Genomic DNA, 20,880 nt, shown 5'->3' on the forward strand with positions numbered 1-20,880 from the left:
GAGCAAGGTAAGAGGGACATTCTCTGGATTTAGACCCAGCTTGAATTGGATGGAGGATGTTGTGGGTACACTGAAGAAAGCAGTGGAGCAGCTGGAACCAAAGAGTCTTGACAAGCCCTTTTTGAGAGACCCATTTCTGACAGGAGGCTGGTAGTCCGTGGGGTCTGGGCCAAAATCCAAGTTTTCCTCATCCCCTTGCTTGTATCCCTATTGCCTGGCAGTGTCTGAGCAATGCTGTCCAATAACATTCCCTGTTGGAGAAAGGCGAGATACTGGAGCCTATCGAGCAATTCAGGGAAGCAGTAGCTTATCCTCATGTTAAACATTATGGCTAATGATCTAGTTAGCACTGCTGGATACAGGATGCACCTCTGAGTAATTTTACATAGATAAACTGCTGACTTTGCATTATTATAAGCTCACCACTGAATCAGCTCCCAGTCCTGCTCAGTCTGTCAGGTTTTTCTTTTAAACTAACCATCTCCAGTGTCTTGTCTGGTTTATGTTGTTCTGTTTTCTTTCTCTTTCTTCCTCCTGTCCTGAATCACTCTCTCCTGGGTCCCACATCTTCTTCTTTGATGTCTTCCTCTCTCTGACCCAAAGATCAGCCAGTAAAAAGCAGTCTCACCTGTCCAGGTAAGAGGGATGCATCTGGGGGAGAAAAGATTCCCGTATTTTTAAATGGGGGGGGGGGGGTGGGGTGGCGGTGGTGGTGGTGGTGGTGATATTGACTGGTTTCAGAATAGGGAGTATTAGTTTGTTTTGGAGACACAGTATAACCCAGGCCAGTCTAAAAAGTGTTGTATATAGCCAGACCACCTTGAACTCATCAGTCTTCCTGCCATGGCCTCCCAAAGGCCAGGATTGCAGTTGTCGGCCACTTCATCTGCCTCTTGGGAATAGTTAATATCATCACACAGGTCAGAAGTAAGCACAACAAAGAATATGACGAGAGGTCGTCAGCCCAGTGCCTGTTCTTTAGTCAACCCCTTTCCACCTCAGAGGAACTCTTCTACTCTGCAAAGATATTGCCGATGTTTACATATATAACAAATATGCAAGCACATCATTTCCTGTTTACCTACTGCTTTAAATGTCCACATAATTTTGTCCTTTCCCTTAATAGCATCATAGAAATCATCCTTTATACATAGGGTTTTAAGGACAAATTCTTCATTGTTCTATAGATATGAGATCATCGTTTCTGGTATTCTGCCATGGGCACAGTAATTCTCTTAGTCACTAACTACAGCTGAGATGGGGACCGCCCCTTCCTGAGGGCAGGCAGCAGCTCCTGATTCTGGAGCTGTGAACCTGTGCACATTCTAAAAAGCCAGGCCACAGCAGTGTTCTAGGTTTGTTTTCTGTCCCTGTATCTTCCCTAATTAAGGAAGAGATCAAGAAAGGAATCTATTGGTTGGTGAAATGTGCTTAGAGGGTTGAGGGTCTCAATCTCTAAGCAGTGTGCCAGAGGCTAGCTGTAGAGATGGGCTAATTGTGAGGTTGGAGTGTATGGTCACCAACAGAGCAGATTCCTATTCTTCAGTAGTATCCAGAAGATAAATGGATTTTTCAGAAGCTCAAACTATGGACACGCTCCTGGTATTTAAAGATCAAGGTTTCAAGTTGCCAATTCCCTAGTTCCTTAGTACTAAATGTCCAGGCACCATCTCGGAGAGGTGAGACTTTCAGAGACAAAGAGATGAAGTCATCAGTGCTCTGCTATGTTCATGGAGGCCTCTGTATGTGTCTGGCCCACCATGTCCTTCCAGTCTCCTCTTTTGCAAATCATCACCTAACACTAACTAGCTGTTTGTTTTTCTTGCATTCATTTTTCTCTGCTGCTCCGTTCTGTTTCATCAGCCCCATTGCATCCTGGTAAGACCCAGCAAGCACATGTATGTTTGCATAATCTTCCTGCTGTTGTCGCTTTGTTGTCTGACTCTACAAAGGGTATTTTTCTTCACACCTTGCTGAGTATTAAAGAGATCATACTTGCCCTGCCCAGTCAGGATTCCAGATAGGTGGTATTGCCAGGAGTATAGAACACATGACTAATTTCCTATTGGGATGACCAGGTTACAAGGTGGGTGGGTTATCTTTCACTGTTCAAGACTCTGGGCCCCATTTAACAGAGCCTGCTCTACTCCCTCTCTGCTCAACTCACTAATGTGTTTCCTTTACTCCTTCTTCAGGTTAAGTAGCCTGTCTTCTCTGGGAGATTCTACACCTGAACGCACATCCCCTTCTCACCACCGCCAGCCCTCTGACACTTCTGAGACAACAGGTAACTACCTGGTGGCATATCAGCACATAGACACTGGTGTGTGCCCTATAGAAAACTCCTGTACAGTTGTGTAAAACACCTGAACTTTATGTAGAACATGTAATGTGTATATTGGGTTTTATGGCACACATTAGGAGGTTTATAGCATTTACCTCCTTGTGCCAACCTAAGAAGTACGTTTTATATACTTATTTTGTGGAAAACTGAAGTAGAGAGAAACGTTAAGAAACTTGCCCAACCTCACACTTCTTGGAGGCAGCATTGAGGCTTGGAACAGTTGTGTCGTAACTCTAGGCCCAAGCCCCTGTCATCGCAGAGAACTGTCACGTATGTGCAGTGTCCAGTGAAGATCCACAGCAAAGACAGTTGGCATGTCTATGCATGAATATTGACATAAATAGAAGGGTTTCTCCTGACATTTATCACTCCCTGTATTTGGCAAGGAAACAACCCTAAATCACCTTCGTGGTTTATCCAGCTATTAACACCAGTCAGCAAGCTTTAGTGTCCCATTTGCTGTGGTCACTGGGTATGACAATGTAAAGTTTCCAGTCAACCCAGAGGTCTGCTTATCTTTACTACTAGTCCTGAGGAGCACAGCTAGACTTAGCTCTACCCCTTCTTCAGTCAGTCTCATCCATACAGACAGAAGGATCACCTCTCATATGGATTACAGGGTTGATTACATTTTTACCAGTCTCTGAGAATGCTGTATATGTGGACATGGTGACTCTGGGGAATCTTGGAATCTAGTCTTGGAAGGCATCTATAAAAAGCAATTGGCTGGCTTAGATATACTGACCTTCCAATGAGACTGCCTGACCAAACTCCTGTCCCCACCCCCAGCAGGTCTTGTTCAGCGCTGTGTCATCATCCAAAAGGACCAGCATGGCTTTGGCTTCACAGTTAGTGGAGATCGCATTGTACTGGTGCAGTCCGTGCGCCCTGGTGAGTGTCGTGACCCACCTGTCAAGAGTGGGCAGTTCTTTAAAGTGCTTCATGACTTGGAGACTGTTTAAATAGGGAATCTCTAAGGGAAGGGTGAATGAGTTATTCTAGAATTCTTGGTTGCAACCAAGATTAGCCATCACAGAGGCTAAGTGGTAAAGTACATTGTGATGCACATACATACATACACAATAAATAACTCCTTTAAAAATGTGCTGTGTGTGGAAATCTACTGGCAAATAACTTGAAATTAGAGAGAAAGTAGTTATTTTGCTGAATATATAAACATCAGGTTATTTCTAATGACTAGTAATTTAAAAATACTAAATGTGAGCTGGGCATTGTGGCACACACTTTTAGTCCCAGCACTTTCGAGGCAGAAGCAGGTGGATCTCTCTATGTATTCAGGGTCAGCCTCATCTACATATTGAGTTCCAGGGTAGCCAAGGCTATATAGTGAAACCCTGTTTGAAAAAAACAAAACAAATAAAACCACCGGGTATTTAGGCACACACCTTTAATCCCAGCACTTGGGAAGCAGAAGCAGGACAGCAGTCTCTGAGTTCAGAGGCATCCTGGTCTGCAAAGTGAGTTCCAGGACAGCAACCAGGGCTATACAGAGATACACAGTCTTGAAAAACAACAACAACAATAATAAAATCTGCCCACAGAGGCAAGAAGAGGGCATGGGATTCCCTGGAACTGGAGTTACAGGCAGTTACAGTTGGTGCCCAAAACAGTGAATGGTTCTAGGCACCAACCCAGGGCCTCTGCAAAAGTAGCAAGAGCTGTTAACCATTGAGACATCTCTCCGGCCATTTTAGATGAGGACAATATTAGTTCCCAAATTGAAAGCTAAAATGAAAGGTAGACTTGATATACTAGGAGCATCTAGCTGTACTTTGTGAGGGGTTTAGCAGATAAATACAACTTACAAGATTTAATGATCATCTTGGAGCAAATTTACAAGATATAATGTTCATGCTTCTCATTAACTTGTTTTTTGTTGTGGTGTTGTTGTGCTTCTTGGGTATAAAGATTACAATGAAAGCTATTTACAACCACATGGTGAACAAAAAACTCTGCAATTGAAAAGGTCAAGAGCATGGTCTTCTGAGCTCCTCTCTTGGTCAGCTGACATCAGAAGGCCTTAATATGGTCCACCTCAAATGAAGAGACTATCAATGGATTAAAAATCTTTTCAGTAGAGTGTTAAATCATCATCTCTAATGATAAGAACCCAGAACACTATCTTTATGAACTTCTCAAGACTTATAAAGCACCAGTTTGAAAGCTATTGTTTGGATCCCTTCTCTAATTCCTCTTATTACTTTACTAACTATATTTAATACAGTAAAATTGTGTCATGGGATAGTAAGAAATAACTCTTATCTGATCTTAAAACATTCAAATAAAGCAAAAGCATACTCTTCTCAGAGCCAGTGCTCCCTGTGCCCCATTAGTTGGCTGTCTGAACTCTATTCTCTGAGCTCGGTGAAGAAAGAGCAAAGCAGCAGATGTGACCTCTGCAGGCCACTGTAGATTAAAGTCATCATGTTGCTGGAGCAGAATTGGATGCCCACCGAGGATTTGATGTTCTGATATAAAATTTCAGAGCAGGTGATCTACGGGGGACTGTGGTATAGATCTGGTGGCTTTTAGGGGTGGCTGTAGGGCTGTGCTGACCAGCTCTTTTCCCCACAGGAGGCGCAGCCATGAAAGCTGGTGTGAAAGAGGGTGACCGGATCATCAAAGTGAGTAAGCTTGACCTCTCCCCCTTCTTACAGTGGTGGCAGTCAGGAGCTGCCTAGCACTGTGGCCTATCTCTACTTCATCTCCTTTCTCTCAGGCAGCCACTGGATTGGGATAGTACCATAGCAGGGAGGAGGGATGAAAATGGCCAGCTTCTGTGTTCTCCGCTCTTCAAATTCACTGACCTTGAAGTGTTCTGGAATAGGCTTTATTTATCCCTATTTCACAAAAGACAAAAAATAGGGTTAAGAGGAAGCAGCTGTGGCTAGTTAAGGACCCAAGCCCTTGGGTTCTTACCTTACTTTGTCTTCCACAGTGTTGACATGTCAATCTTCTGGATGTAGGTCTGTCTTTGCAGAGTGGAGCCCTGGCCACATTAAAGAAATCCTAGCAGCAGAGAATTTAACCCCTCTAGTAAGGAAGAAACCCATGGGGCCAGTTGATATACACAGGTGTAACCAAAAAAGTCAGTGAATGGAGACATGAGTCTTTTCCCTGAAAACTTAGAAGGCAGCTTGGAACAAACTGATAATGTAAATTTGAGTAAACAAGTAGCCAGAGGTAACTGAAAAGCACTGGGAAGTAGCCTAAGGAAATGCCATTTTCAACTTGGAAAAAGGTTTACACCACTAATACTCAATGTTATTTGTCCCTTGAACAGGTAAACGGCACCATGGTGACCAATAGCTCACACCTGGAGGTGGTAAAGCTTATCAAATGTGAGTTGCTTAGGGCATAACAACTAAAAAAAAAAAAAAAAAAAAAAAAATAGAAGATTTGGTTTACTCTGGGACAAATTGGCAGGTTTACTGACCCTTCAGGTGTCGTTTATAGACACTGAGAAGGCAGCTGAAACCTCATCTTTAGTCTTGACATGAGGGATCAACTTAAACTGCTGTAAACCAAGCATGGCGTGATGCCTAGCAGACACTCTTCATCTTCATTTGCAGCACACCATCTTTGCCCCTCCTGACCGTATCCGACTAAGACCACTCATTTAATTGTCATCCGTTTTGTTCACATTTTACCTATGGTGGCAGAAGAGAGGCAAGAAATTCTAGCCAGGAACACCTTACCAAGGGAGTCTGTGCAGATAGACAGACGGTGTACTGAGGAAGTAAATGACAAACGTGGGAAGTTTGGGAGAGTAGAAGGCTAGAGTTTAAAGTGCCTGTTGTGTCCAGGCAGGCAGCGTGCTGCACTTTACGTTGGTTCAGTTTAATGAGATAAAGAAAGAAGCTGAGCATGGTAGTGCACCCACACCTTCTCATCTACACTGAAAGACTACCTCGAAAAAGAGAGAAGGGGGGCAGTGAGATGACTCACAGGGGTGTTTCCAGAGATATTTATGGTTAAGATTTTGGTTGGGGTCTATATGTGAAAAAAGGAGATCTTGGTTGGTGCAGGGCAGGAGGACAGAAATTAGCAAATGGCTAGAACTTTAAAAATGGGATTTTAACCTTCAGGGTTGTGAGGCTTAATAAATGGAGAAAGACGATTTTCTTTGTGCTTAACTAAGTACTCTTCTTAGGAACACTGGCACTCAACATGCCTCTTCTCTCTTCCTTCCTCTTAGCTGGCGCCTATGCTGCGCTTACCCTCCTAGGCTCTTCTCCTCCCTCCGTCGGCGTCTCTGGGCTCCAGCAGAATCCATCTGTGGCAGGAGTGCCCAGAGTTAACCCCATCATTCCTCCACCACCTCCCCCGCCACCCTTGCCACCTCCACAGCACATTACTGGACCCAAACCTCTTCAGGTAATAGTCTTCCAGACGCCTGCTGATCACTCTAGGGATTCTATGACAGTCTCCCTCAGTGGAACTTAAATTAAATGAGGTTGTGGTAAGCAGAACAAAGAAACATGTGACTACCACCAAAAAATTAAAAATGCAGTCTACGTAAAAGGATTTTCATGCCTTATGTCCTACTCCTCTGAATGCATTCGTGGTTTTATAGGTAGTATCTTGAGTGTGTTTCCTCACTTAGTGGAGACTCACAGAGGACGTCTGGGAGTACTCTTCCTACCTGGGACCCAGGCATGGACAGGAGCATCTCTTAGAGACTGTTGCCAGTTGGTGTTGAGAGGGTGTGCTTGTAAGTCAAAGAGGAGGAGACTGCTTCCCAGAGCAAGAGGGCTCCCTGGAAGAGTGCAGTACAGAGGACAGTCAGGAGAGGGATGAGTCAGAAAGAACAAAACAGGTAGAAAAGAGCCCCCGAGTAGGAAAGCCTGTGTAAAGACTTCGAGGTGGCAAGACGCAGATATGGATAAGAAGCAGGTTTCCAAATTGAATAGAAGATTGAACCAGTGCTTTGGAGAAGTTAGAAAACAGTTCACTATTAAAGCTGATTGCAGCCAGGATGTCAGAAGCTCAGTAGTAAAGTTTAAACAAATTAAGATTTTATGTTAATGGCATTCCAGCAAGGTGCTACATTATCCAGAGTGTACTCATGACTAAGATTCTGTTCTCAACATTTTTCCTCACCCAGAAAGGAGCAGATAGAAGAGAAGCTGTTGAGCTAGTCCCCAGGTCTCACTATACTGTTATATTTCATTCCTAGGATCCTGAAGTCCAAAAGCACGCCACTCAAATCCTCAGGAATATGCTAAGACAGGAGGAGAAAGAGTTACAGGTAAGATCATTGTTAAAGACAGATTAGCATTGCCTTCATGAGATTATCCCTTATCACAGCAATCTACCAGTGTGTACAACTTAAGTTCTTATTTTTGGGAACTTGATTTTGTAGACCATATCCAAGCATAGTAACACCTTAGGGCTGTTGGTATATAGCCCAGTGGTAAAGCACATGCTTGAGGCTCTTGTTTCAGTCCCCAGCAAACAAAATGCTATCTCCAAACCATTAAAGGGTTGCCTTTGGACAATAGAATTTGTTAAAGCAGACCAATAAGTTGAATAGGACAGCAGAGTCCCATGGTTCATACATTAGGAGGACGACTGATGAAATATAAATAAATAAGGACACAGACTAAAGTGAGAAATTAGTAGAACTAAGGAACATGCAGTTCATTGGAATTGCTCCTAGAGGAATCAAAGGGAATGAACGGTAACCTGGGAGGTAGGGTGGGTTGAAGAATGCTGGTCTAAACTGATGAGAGAGAGGATCAAGAGAGACTACCAGGCCAGAAAGTATTATGATGGGCACAGAGACCAAGAAGAAGATTAGTTTGGCTGGAATAGGTCATCCTGTAAGTTCTTAATATATAAAACATTGCTTTAGTTTCTGTGGTCTATAAAAAGGAGATGAGGTGGTTCTTACCTTCACTGTACTTAACATCTAATGGGGGAAATTTCAAATTCTAGTAAGGGGGGAGTAGGAAGAACAAAGAGTTTGTAATAAAAATGTAAAGGAAGAACAATTACAGTGGCATGTAAAAACTTTGCAGTAAGTAAAAATGGTGTTTTGGTTGGGTTTGAAGGAGTGGAACTTTAACAGACAAAAAGAAATGGAGGAAACCCTAGCATATAACCTTCATTCTAGGACTTGGGAGAGTGAAGCAAGTGATCTTGGTTAATTTAAGGCCTGCCTGGTCTATGTGGTGAGTTTCAGACCAACCAAGGCTACATAGAGTGACCCTGAGTTTGGGGAATGTTAGTAAGAAAACAGTTTAGGTCCAAGGCATGGAGTTGTGAGAACACACTTAGCGAGCTCTGTGTTCTTGCGGCATGCTAAGTATTCTGTACAGCAGCAGTGAGTGAGGGTGGCCTTAGAAGTAGGAGTTAGAATGGCTACAGAGACTATTAAGAGATGTCCCTTTCCCCTAAGGAGTTATACCAATGCCATAGAACATGATGGGATAAATGAAGATATGCTTATTGTGTTGTAAATTGGCACTGGTATATTCACATTGGACACCAAGACACTGTGCCTATATGATGCCGCATATATAGGTTAGTAGACTAGAATTCAGAATTGTGTAATGAAGTTTATACATCTGTGGCAACTCATTTCCAACAAAGACACTAAGACAATTCAATAGCGTTTGTCTCTTCAACAGATAGTGCTGGGTCAACTGGGTATGTACAAAAAGTTAGTTTGTGTCCTTAGCTCATGTAATTAACAAAACTTAGGAATGGATTAATAAAGTCTCAACAAACAAAACTATAAAACTCCAGGAGATGGGGAAGAGGGACCTGCATCTGAGCTGAATATGGACAGATGGTTTCTTGTCATTATTTCCTCAGCACTGTAGCTACACAGCATTTATGTTGTGTTTGATATTCTAATTAATGAGCAGAGAAAAGCACAAATCTTTTTACAAGGAGACATGAGTATACATTTTCATAACCCTGGATTAACTGCTGGTTTCTTTATGCTAATAAAAGTACAAATAATCCCCTAAAAGATAGCTATCATCAAAATTAAAATGTATGTGTATGAAGGAATAAAATAAAATAATAAAAAGGCAGCTCACGGGCTGGGGATTTAGCTCAGTGGTAGAGCGTTTACCTAGGAAGCGCAAGGCCCTGGGTTCGGTCCCCAGCTCAAAAAAAAAAGAACCAAAAAAAAAGACAGCTCACAGAAGAAAAGAAATACCTCACAGTCAGATATCTGCTAAGGGTCCAACTACCAGGATACGTAAAGAACTCTTCCACCTCACAAGTAAAAAGGCAAATAATGGGGCTGGAGTGATGGCTAAGTGGTTAACAGCACCGGCTGCTCTTCCAGAAGACCCAGGTTCAGCTGCTAGCACCTACATGGCAGCTCACAACGAACTCCAGTTCCAAGGTGTCCACTGCTCTCTTGACTTCAGTGGGCCCTGCATGCACGAGGTACACAGGCATACATGAGGCACAATCTCCACACACACAAAATAATAAAATATTTTAAAAAAAAAAAGACAACACAGTTAATAATTTGACAAGGGGGCTGGAGAGATGGCTTTGTGGTTAAGAGCACTGACCGCTCTTCTAGAGGTCCTGAGTTCAATTCCCAGCAACCACTTGGTGGCTCACAACCATCTATAATGACATTTGATGCCCTCTTCTGGTGTGTCTGAAGACAGCTACAGTGTACTCATAAAAAAAAAGAATGGCAAAGGCTATAACGTTTTTTCAGTAGTAGAGCACTTGCCTAGATTCGGGATTCAGTTTATACTAAGCACGAGAAGCAAGCAAACAACAACCAAAACAAAACAGACAACCCGCTTTAGGTAAGAAGCTGACTAATTCAAAAGAGTATTTGACTTTTTTGAATTGGATATTTATTATAAGCTTTGTTGGGTTTTTTGTTTGTTTGAGTTCCCCCGCCTTTGGTTGTTTTGTTTGTTTTGGTTTTATTTATTTATTTATTTTGGTTTTGGTTTTGGTTTTCTAAGCCAGGGTTTCTGTGTGTACCCCTGGCTGTCCTGGAACTCACTCTGTAGACCAAGCTAGCCTGGAACTCGGAGATCCACCTGCCTCTGCCTTCCGATTAGAACCATGTACCACTACCACCCAGCTTTTTAAAATATTTTTTAAGAATGTGTATGTGGAGGTACTCTAAAGCTCAGGAGAGGCTATCAGATTCTCTGGAAGAGTAACAATGTTCTTAACTCCAGAGACATCTCTCCAGCCCCATAAATTTATTCTTATTCTAAACAAAATTAGCCAAGAATTTGAACAGTTCTTAAAGAAGACACACGCTAGCATGATGACATGCACCTGTAGTTTCACACGTGGAGTCTGAGGCAGGATTGCAGTTTGGAGGCCAGCCTAGGTTATGTAGTTTAAAAAAATTACTAAAAACATTAGAAGGGGGAACAGAAATACTCACAGGAGGAAATACAGAGACAAAGTGTAGAGTAGAGACTGAAAGGCCATCCAGAGACTGCCCCACATGGGGATGCATCCCATATACAGTCATCAAACCCAGACAGTATTGCTGATGCCAAGAAGTGCATGCTGACAGGAGCCTGATATAGCTGTCTCCTGAGAGGCTGTGCCAGAGCCTGACAAATAACTGAGGTGGATGCTCACAGCCAACCATTGAACTGAGAATGGGGTCCCCATTGGAGGAGTTAGAGAAAGGACTGAAGTAGCTGATGGGGTTTCCAACCCATAAGAAGAACACACTATCAACCAACCAGACCCCCCCAGAGCTCCCAGGGACTAAACCACCATCCCAAGAGAACACAGGGATGGACCTATGGCTCCATCGGCATATGTAGCAGAGGATGGCCTTGTTGAGCATCAATGGGCGGAGAGGCCCTTGGCCCTGTCAAGGCTCAGTGCCCCAGTGTAGGGGAATAACAGGGTGGAGAGGTGGGAGGAAGTGGATGGGTGGGTGAGGGAGTACCCTCATAGAAGCGAAGGTGGAGAGGAGAAAATAACGAGGGGAAACCAGAAAATGGTATAACATTTAAAATGTAAATAAAAAAATGCAATTAAAAAAAAAAACCACAATGAAAGAACTCCATGTAGCCAATAAGCATGTGAGAAGACAAGGACTGCTTCACAGCCACTGGGGTTTTTATAGCCAAAACAATGCAGAGTAGCATTCTGGGAAGGGCCGTAGACAAACCTGAGGAATGTTTTTTATGTTTTGTCTGCAAGTTTACTTCTTGGACTGTTTGCATCACTGACAGTGGGACTATAAAAGAGTACACTCTTGTGGAAATGTTAGACAGTTCTTCCAGGTGTTAAACACAGGTACTGTATAATCAGATAAATCCACTCTGACATAAATGCCAAGCAGAATTGAAAATTCATATTCACACAAAAATGTGTGCATGAACATTTATGACAACTATCTTTATAATAGCCAAAAGGAAATAACCTAGAGTCTGTCAACTGATAAGAAAAATGAGGTCTATGTACAACACAGTAGGATATTTAGCCATAAGAAAGAATGGATGCATGCTATAAATGGAAGCACCCTGAAGACATTCTAAGTGAAAGAAGCCAGACAGAAGCCCACAAAGGTTGTGGTTCTGTCTGTGTGGAATGTACAGAGTAGGCAAATGCTCAAAGACAAAGAGGTTGGTAGACTGGAGGCTGCCAGAAGCTGGGAAGTGAGAGAGGTAGACAGTGATTGCTTACAGGAGCCAACTTTCTTATTGAAGTAATGAGAATGTGCTGGAATATGATAGTGAGAATGATCACAATGGTGTGAATATACTAAAAAATTCTATTATTTACTTTAAATACATTTAAATTATGTGAATTATATCTCAGTGGCAAACTTTAAAATAATTCTTGGACACCATAGAAGCCTGAAAGAGTGAGTAATTCATGCAGTTTTCTATCGGTGCTTTCCTGAGGTGATAATTGAATTGGGTTCAGTCTGTGACCAGACATTGAAATGACAGAAGAGGGCAGTGGTTGGCAAGTGATTTGGGTCACTTAAAGATCTTGGAGTCTCTCCTAAAGGAATCGATCAAGGATTTTCCAATCACTCTTCTTGAAAGAAGTGTTTGGGGAGCTGGAGAGATGATTCAGTGGTTAAGAGTGCCTGCTGTTCCTGCAGAGGCCCCAGACTCAGTTCCCATCACCCACTTGGAACTGCCTGTAACTCCATCTTCAAATCGTCATGGGCCCTTTGGCCTGTTCAGGCTCCTGCACATACATACCCTGAGGCACACACACTTGTCATAAAGAAACCTTGGTGCTGGCTGTTCTTAGTATATGAGATGAGGGCAGACTTGACAAGAACAATAGAAATTAGAATGAAAAAGAGAACATGTCAGAAATGTCTCAGAAGTCACGTCAGGGGAACTTGAACTGTGTGCTAAGAAGAGAAAGAGTAAAGGATGGCTCTGAGTTTGCTGCCTGGGTGCCCTGGGTGGAGTCAAATAGGGCACAGGAGCAAGGCTTACAGGTCGACTTTGAGTCTGAATTGAGCATGCCTGTGAGGCATTTAAGTAGTCTCTCTATCCTCTGGGAAATGGCTCTGGAGAAAGGAGATTCAGATATCCTCAGCAACAAGATAATCACTGAAGCTGGGGTCGGGCTGAAGCCAGCCAGCACACCAACACAGGAGAGAAACCTGAAAGTGGATTGAAGATTTGTGTGCGTCTGGCACTGTGCCAGCATCCAATGTCTGTACATACCATTTGCTGCTATTGGATCTTTTAAAGGGTAGCTGCTGAGGTGATGGGGCTCAAAAAACAATCTATATTGGTAGAAATAATTTTATTGTGGGAATTTGCTCTTAATTGGGTAGGATAAAGGAAGGAACCATTTGAAAAAGATTTTAAAGGTAGCTGATTGATGTCTAAGGAACACTCAAAGTGATTAGAGTGGTTTGGAGTGATAAAAGATGCAAGTTCGGAGTCACAAGAAGAGAGACATGGATGCCGTCTTACTCAAGGTTCCTATTCCTGCACAAAACACCATGGCCAAGAAGCAAGCTAGAGAGGAAAGGGTTTATTCAGCTTACACTTCCACATTGCTGTTCATCACCAAAGGAAGTCAGGGTAGGAACTCACACAGGGCAGGAGCTGATATAGAGACCATGGAGGGGGTGCTGCTTACTGACTTGCTTCCCCGTGGCTTGCTCAGCTTGCTTTCTTATAGAACCCAGGATCAGCAGTCCAGGGATGGCTGTAGGCATAAATTTTTTAAAAATTTTAGGGGCTGGGGATTTAGCTCAGTGGTAGAGCGCTTACCTAGGAAGCGCAAGGCCCTGGGTTCGGTCCCCAGCTCCGAAAAAAAGAACCAAAAAAAAAAAAAAAAATTTTAATAAGGGTTCAACATCTCTAGCCTACCACCCAGCAGAGGTAGCAAAAGAGAAAAGTTATTAGGCTATGGGGAAAGTGCGCCTGTTCAACAATAGTTCTTTAGGGGCAAACTTGATCTTTTTTGACAGCAATTCAATCCTGTAGCAAACACCAAATACAATTCAGCAGCTGCAGATGAGCCCTCTAGGCGACAGACACTAGGCACAAACCAGCAACTGTAGTTCAATCCTGAAGAAACTGCCAGGTTCACCAACCGGCCTGAGGTGAGGCTGCTGAAGTGGCAGGCTGCCGCGGGAACCTCAAGAGCAGTTCTTTGAGTTTTTCTCAATGGCAGTGTTACCAAAAGTTGAGCTCACAACGCTATGCAAGGTGAACCAATGCATACATGTCTTTAACGAAGAATAGTAAGGCAGAGAAAACCAAAACAAAGTTCAGTGCTCGTCTCCCGCTGTCTGTGAGGTCATCTTTACACTCCTTCATCATGTGTCCTTTCATGTGTCTGCTGTATCCAAACATCCTTTCACCTGTGTTCCCCTGGAAAACATCATTTGACATAACTAACTTTCCAACAACTATTCAGATAGCACCACCTAAACTGGGCTGGGACCTCCCCCGTTGATCATAAATTGAGAAAATTCCTTTTAACCGGATCTCATAGCGGCATTTCCTCGACTTGGTTTCCTTTCTCTTAGGTGACTCTAGCTTATATCCCCCAGTACAATGTGCAGTTGTTCACTGACTCATGGGCTGTACCTGATGAATTGGCTGGATGGGCAGGGATTTGCAAAGCATGATTGCAAAGCTGGTGAGAAAGACATCTGGGGAAGAACATGTGGATAAATCTCTCCAGATGGGCAAAGGATGGGAAGGTACTAGTGTCTCGTGTAAATGTTCATCAAAAGGTGACTTCAGCAGAAGAGGAGTTCAGTAAGCAAATAGATTGTATGATTGGTTCTATAGATAGCCTCATTCCTGATCCATTCCTGTCATTGCCCAATGGGCCCATGAACAAAGTGGCCATGGTTGCAGAGATGAGGTTATACAAGGACTAGACAACATGGACTTCCACTCACCAAGGCTATCTGGCTACAGATATGGCTGAGTTTCAGATCTGCCAACAGCAGAGACCATCACTGAACCCCACATATGGCACCATTCCCTAAGGTGACCAGCCAGCAACCTGGTTATAGGTTGACTACATTGGACCACTTCCACTGGAATAGAAACTTACCCTGGTTATAGATTTTCCTTTCCTGTGTGCAATGCTTCTGGCGAAACTGCCATCCATGGACTTACAGAATACATAATCCAGCATCATAGTATTTCACACAGTATTGCTTCTGACCAAGGAACTCACTTCACAGCCAGAGAAGTGCGACAGTGGGCCCATGACCATGGACTTTACTGGTCTTACCATGTTCCCCACCATCCTGAAGCAGCTGGCCTGACAGAGGATGGAATGGCCTTTTGAAGACACAGTTACAGCATCAATTAGGTGGTAGCAGCCTGGAGGGCTAGGGCTGGGTTCTCCAGAAGACAATATATGCTTTGAATCAGTGTCCAATATATAATACAGTTTCTCCCATAGCCAAGATCCACAGGTCCAGGAATCGAGGGGTGGAAAAGGGAATAGTTCTCCTGCTGCAGTTACCACTACAGTCCAGATATGGAGAGGACACGAGTTAGAGTTGGTGTGAAGATAGTGAATCCACTTCTAGTCCTGACCTTTGAGGTAGGAAGACAGACCTCTGATCCAGATCTTGAGGCAGGAAGACACACCTTTAATCTAGGCCACATCTTCTGCCGGAAGCCTATATAAGGACATGGAATCAGGAAGGTTTTGCTCCCTGCCTGCTTGTCCTCACCTTGCTAGCACATCCATTCCTTCACTGGCATTGGAACCTAGGTCTTCAGGATTCCAACAGATACAGAAAACCAGCTGAGACATCCAGCCTTGTGGGCCTGAGCAACCACTAGATTCTTGGACTTTCCCTTCACAGCTGCCCATTGTTGGATTAGCTGGACTAGAGCCTGTAAGTCATTCCAGTAAATCCCAGAGAGAGAGAGAGAGAGAGAGAGAGAGAGAGAGAGAGAGAGACAAAGACAGACACAGAGAAAGAGAGAGAGAGAGAGAGAGAGAGAGAGAGAGAGAGAGAGAGAGAGTCAGTCCATAACTTCCGTGACTCTAGAGAACCCTGACTAATATTAGCCTGCTATTGGGCTTTAGTAGAAACCAAATGTTTGACAATGTGCCACTCCAAGTGGCCTATGACCTGAACTATTCATCATAAACTGGACATTATTTGATCCACTGAGTCATAAAATAAGACATTCACAGCAGCAAACCATTTTCAAATGGAAGATAGATAGACAGATAGATAGGAGTGGAAGATATATATTGTCTTAGTCAGGGTTCCTATTCCTACACAAACCTCATGACTAAGAAGCAAGTTGGGGAGGAAAGGGTTTATTCAGCTTACACCTTCACATTGCTGTTCATCACCAAAGGAAGTCAGGACAGGAACTCAAGCAGGTCAGGAAGCAGGAGCTGATGCAGAGGCCATGGAGGGATGTTACTTACTGGCTTGCGTCCCCTGGCTTGCTCAGCTTGCTCTCTTATAGAGCCCAGGACTAACAGCCCAGGGATGGCACCACCCACAATGGGCTTGGCCCTACCCCCTTGATCACCAATTAGAAAAATGCCTTACATCTGGGTCTCATGAGGGCATTTACTCAAGGGAAGCTCCTTTCTCAGTGATAACTCCAGTTTGTGTCAAGTTGACACACAAAACCAGCCAGTACAGATGGAGATGTTTTGAAGTGGAGGAATGTTGGAGAAGTTCTCAGATGATATTATCTACTGAGACAAATGTTTGGACTCTAGTGGTGTGGAACAGATAAATGTAAAATGTAAGGAATTTTAATGAGGTAGGCAGGTAGCAGGAAGCTTCAGATGAAGTCACTGAATGTGTAAACATCACATCACCATTTAACTAGTAAGGTTTGCTAGTGATTCCTTTTGTACAAAAACAGTTCAACAAATAACTGGCAAGCATGTAACCTAATTGTATTCCGATCTTAGGGTCGTCTCATGATGCACATACTGTCATCTCCATTCTTGACAGCTGTATTCAGACTTGCCCAAGCCTACCCAGCTAGTAAGTCGAGGAGCTAGGGTCTAGTGACAGTCTTCTCAACCCTGTGCTCTCACTCTGCTGCATGCCGCAGATACGTTAGGAGAGGTAGATGGTGCCTGCTCTTCAGAAGCTTCTGATGATGAGCCAGTCTTCTGTAAACGTCTCCCTCCATATCTGAGATTTTCGCTATGTTACATTTGCCCTAACATTATCTGTGTAGTGATCTGGATAGTCACTTCAGTAGTTCACACTTGACTGCGAGTTACGGAAGACCTCATGCAGCCTCATCCAGCCCTTAAATATAGGTGAGTGGAAGGCAGCTAGGCCGTCTGGGGTTTTTTTGGTTTGTTGGTTGGTTTGTTTCCTTTCTCAGCTGCTACATACATTCTGTCTGTCATCAGTCACCCCTTTTTCTGATCCTAAATGATGGTGAAAATAGCAAGCATAACAGACAGAAATCTCTTCTCCCTTCTTGTTTTGTGATAACAACTGTTCTTACTGCTGGTAAGTCAGCTATCCTCTACTAACCACCCCTCTACCTTTTCCCCTCCTCCTCCTCCTCCTCCTCTTCTTCCTCCTCCTCTTCCTCTTCCTCCTCCTCCTCCTCCTCCCCCCTCCCCAGCGTATCTATGAAGTGTATAGTCGGAACCCCGCCAGCCTGCTAGAAGAGCAAATGGAAGGTGCCCGGCGGCGAGTCACTCAGTTACAGCTGAAGATCCAGCAGGAGACTGGTGGCTTAGTGGTGAGTGGTAGTAGGCATTGCTTCAGGGACAGCTCCATCAGACAGACTAGTACAGAAGGAGGAGAGCAGGGCAGAAAGCCTCTTGGGCCATGAGGCTGAGCACCATTGCAGTACCTACCTGGGATACAATAGAGATACCACAGGACGTCAGAGCCTGTTTCATGCCCTCCTTGCAAAAACAAATGCACTAAAATAGATTGTCTGTTTTACTCTTCCTTTCTGATAGTTTTCTCAGGGTGTATACTCCTACTCTGGCCTCACTTGCCATTCCTCTGGTTACTTTTTCTCTGAGGATCTCCTCAAAGGAACATGAGTGCCTTCATCAGCTTCAGTAAAGGATCTCAGTCAGTAGGGAAGGATCTAAATTCACTTTGTAGAAAATGCCACACAGGAAAAGGTTGTTTATTCTCCTCATCAGGGACTTTACTGTGAGTGTGTTGCTTGTAACCATCAAGCTCAGTTCTTTTGAGTAAGTAAAAAAGATCTAAAATTAGGAAATTGTAGTATCTAAGAAGAGTATTTCCCCAAACCCATAGAAATTGTTTGAGGCAGAGCTGGAAAGATGGGTCACCAGTTGAGAGCACTGACTGCTCTTCTAGAGGACACAGGTTCATTTCCCAGCACCCACATGATAGCTCACAACCATCTATAACTCCACTTCCAAGGGATCCAATCCCTCCTCTGGCCTCCATGGACACTGTACACACATGGTACACACACACACACACTCATGTATATAGGCAAAAACACCAAAAATAAAAACAAAAAAAACTTTTTAAAAATTTAAGACATTTTACATTCTTTTTTAAATGTCCTGTTCAGAAGTTGGTAAAAACATAGGCAAATAAACTTTACAAATTCACTCTCTGAAGGAGCTTTCATAGAGTGGATGGCTTAGATTGTGGGCATAGACCATCTAGTTTTGATTTCCAGCTCTGGTTCCCCTCAACTTTCTAACTCATGGCTAAATAACCTGACCACTAAGAGCCCTCTCTTTGATTTCTCACTTATAGAGGACACAGCAGAGTCAACCTGGTAGGGTGTCGCCAGAACTGAAGCATGCCCCTCACCATGCTCTGTGCATGTGTATGTGGCTGCTGCCACTCTGTGGTGACACAGATTCTGAGACCGAGCTGAGATGGGGATATGCGGACTCTAGCCTGGTTTTGGTTTTGTTGCTGTTGTTTGTTTTTTACTGAACATGTGGCTTAGAACAGTCACTGAGCTTCTGAGCTTCTTTCTGCCTCCCCATTTGTGACATGGGAATGGCCTCTCTTAACCGGAGTTGCTGAAAGATTGAATGCAGTTAAGAAAATGCTTTATGCACAGTAAAATGCTGTCAGTGTGCAATGCAATGGCCAGGACACAGCTCCATGACAATACCAGTGCTCCCCATAGACACAGCTGTTTAACATCTGTCCTCGGTGCAGCCTTAGGACTTTTCTATTTCTTGATGGTTAGAATGCCCTTCCCTGTATCTAACCGAAATAGTGCAATAAATGCTTTGAAGTCTAGGGTGGTAGGTGAGGGAGATTTTTGTTAAGTTTTACAATAGTCAAGCTCCTTTCCCACCTTCTCAGGCTACACACTCTCAGAGAGCATCTCTTTAAGTGGGGCATTTCCCAGGCAATAAAACAGAGGTGGCCACTTGCTATAAAAGCAAACATGGCTGTGATTGGGAAAATCAATGGGAGTGGGAGAGGCTCTAAAAAATTTCTCATCCTTTGGTCTTTTCTCTTTTAGGACATACTTCCACCCTGTGGTGAGACCAGTCAGAGAACATGTGAGGGTAAGTCCTGTCATCCCCTGGTATATATGAGGCTACTTTATGGTAGTCTCTCCCAGTGAGGCAGACTCTAGAGTAACAAGAACAAAGATACCAGTACACAGGGCAGTTGGGCGTGTAAAAATAAGCAATAGTTAAGTCAGAAACAGAAGCTGCTGAGATGACAAGTCCAGACAGCAGCTTGTTGACAGCATGTGACACTTAGGAGTTCAACAAACTCTTATGAAGGGGTGGTGACCACCTAAGGGTCAGGAATAAGCTGAAGAGAAAAAGTAACTTGAAGGTGTTACACAGACTTAGTTTAGGCAGTGACATATTCTGTGCCCAGTTGCAGAAGTAGACAAAAGCTGGATATGGGGATAGTAAAAGTCCAGTGTGTCAGGAGAAAATGGGGGTCTTGGTATGAAAGAGTTGAAGGGCAGCTGGCAAATGAAGGGCAAATGATGGCAACTTCCCATCCCTGCCTAGTGCCCACAAGAAAGTGTGTTCTTCAGGACCTGAGATCTTTTCTAAACTGTCTAACCTGCTTTCTTCTCAGGCCGCCTCTCTGTGGACTCCCAGGAGGCAGACAGTGGCTTGGATTCTGGGACAGAACGCTTTCCCTCCATCAGTGAGGTGAGTGCCAGCAGACACAAGGCCCTTTTACAACTATGCATTCAATGTTCCCTTCCTGGTCACTGCAGGCCCTGGCCCATCATCTGTGTACCTCCCCCACAATTCCAGCTCTAGGGATTCAGACACCGTGTCCTAGATCCAGGCAGCTTTGACATACATCCCCATGTCAGATCATCCTATCTGACTTGTGCTTTATCACAGTCAATCAGCTCTGCTGTGTAAAGTGTGGAGTGAAAAGGGGGGGGGCAGTATTAGTGAAGCCCACCAAGACCCTTTCTGACTGTTTCTAGCTATTGGTGACAAGATGATTGGTATCTATAAAAAGAAGCTCACCAAGAAAATGGTGGAATATAGTATGGCCCTCCGCAATCTCTAGTTGGTGTACATAAGAGTTGATGCACTTGGCAATGACCATTGTGTGTGAACTATGACTGAGACTTCCTAGACTGAATATATACTACAAGCTCTTTGACCATCAGTAAGTCTCACGACCTTCTTGAGGCCTGGTTCTTTATGTGAAAAGGAGGTTAAGAGATGATGTTCCCTCAGAGAACTGTTGAAAGGTTAACTGTGATAATATATAATCAAGGGTGTGGTGAGTGTTAGCACTGTTGTCCTTATAAAGCAAGCTGACCCCGGAGAGGTGTCTGGATGAGGGAGGTTCCTTCTCACAGAATTCTCTTCCCTTAGTCATTGATGAATCGGAACTCAGTATTGTCAGATCCTGGACTAGACAGCCCTCAAACCTCCCCTGTAATCCTGGCCAGGGTGGCCCAGCACCACAGGCGACAGGGCTCAGATGCAGCGTTGCTCCCGCTCAACCACCAGGTGAGAGACATGAACCACCCCAGTCTGCCTTTCTCCTTTCACAACTAGGATTTAGGCCAGGGTAATCATCAGTATGTAACCTTAAATAATCAGACTAACCCTGCTCTTAG

At 43.9% G+C, this 20,880-nt stretch overlaps 1 protein-coding gene across 27 annotated transcripts in view; it reads left to right on the forward strand.

Moving 5' to 3' along the window:
• Arhgef11 (Rho guanine nucleotide exchange factor 11) overlaps positions 1 to 20,880 on the forward strand; it is a 121,584-nt gene that overhangs the window by 62,799 nt on the left and 37,905 nt on the right. For 6 of the 27 annotated variants that reach the window (XM_006232759.3, XM_039103185.2, XM_039103180.2 and 3 more), the window contains exons 2-13: positions 604 to 636; positions 1,864 to 1,878; positions 2,196 to 2,287; positions 3,134 to 3,235; positions 4,940 to 4,989; positions 5,649 to 5,706; positions 6,564 to 6,742; positions 7,545 to 7,616; positions 17,422 to 17,541; positions 19,285 to 19,330; positions 19,866 to 19,942; positions 20,633 to 20,770. In XM_006232759.3, coding sequence (XP_006232821.1) covers positions 604 to 636; positions 1,864 to 1,878; positions 2,196 to 2,287; positions 3,134 to 3,235; positions 4,940 to 4,989; positions 5,649 to 5,706; positions 6,564 to 6,742; positions 7,545 to 7,616; positions 17,422 to 17,541; positions 19,285 to 19,330; positions 19,866 to 19,942; positions 20,633 to 20,770 — 982 coding nt within the window. 27 annotated transcript variants of the gene reach the window in all.

Source organism: Rattus norvegicus, chromosome 2 (assembly GCF_036323735.1).
Source record: "Rattus norvegicus strain BN/NHsdMcwi chromosome 2, GRCr8, whole genome shotgun sequence".
NCBI classification, from domain to species: domain Eukaryota; kingdom Metazoa; phylum Chordata; class Mammalia; order Rodentia; family Muridae; genus Rattus; species Rattus norvegicus.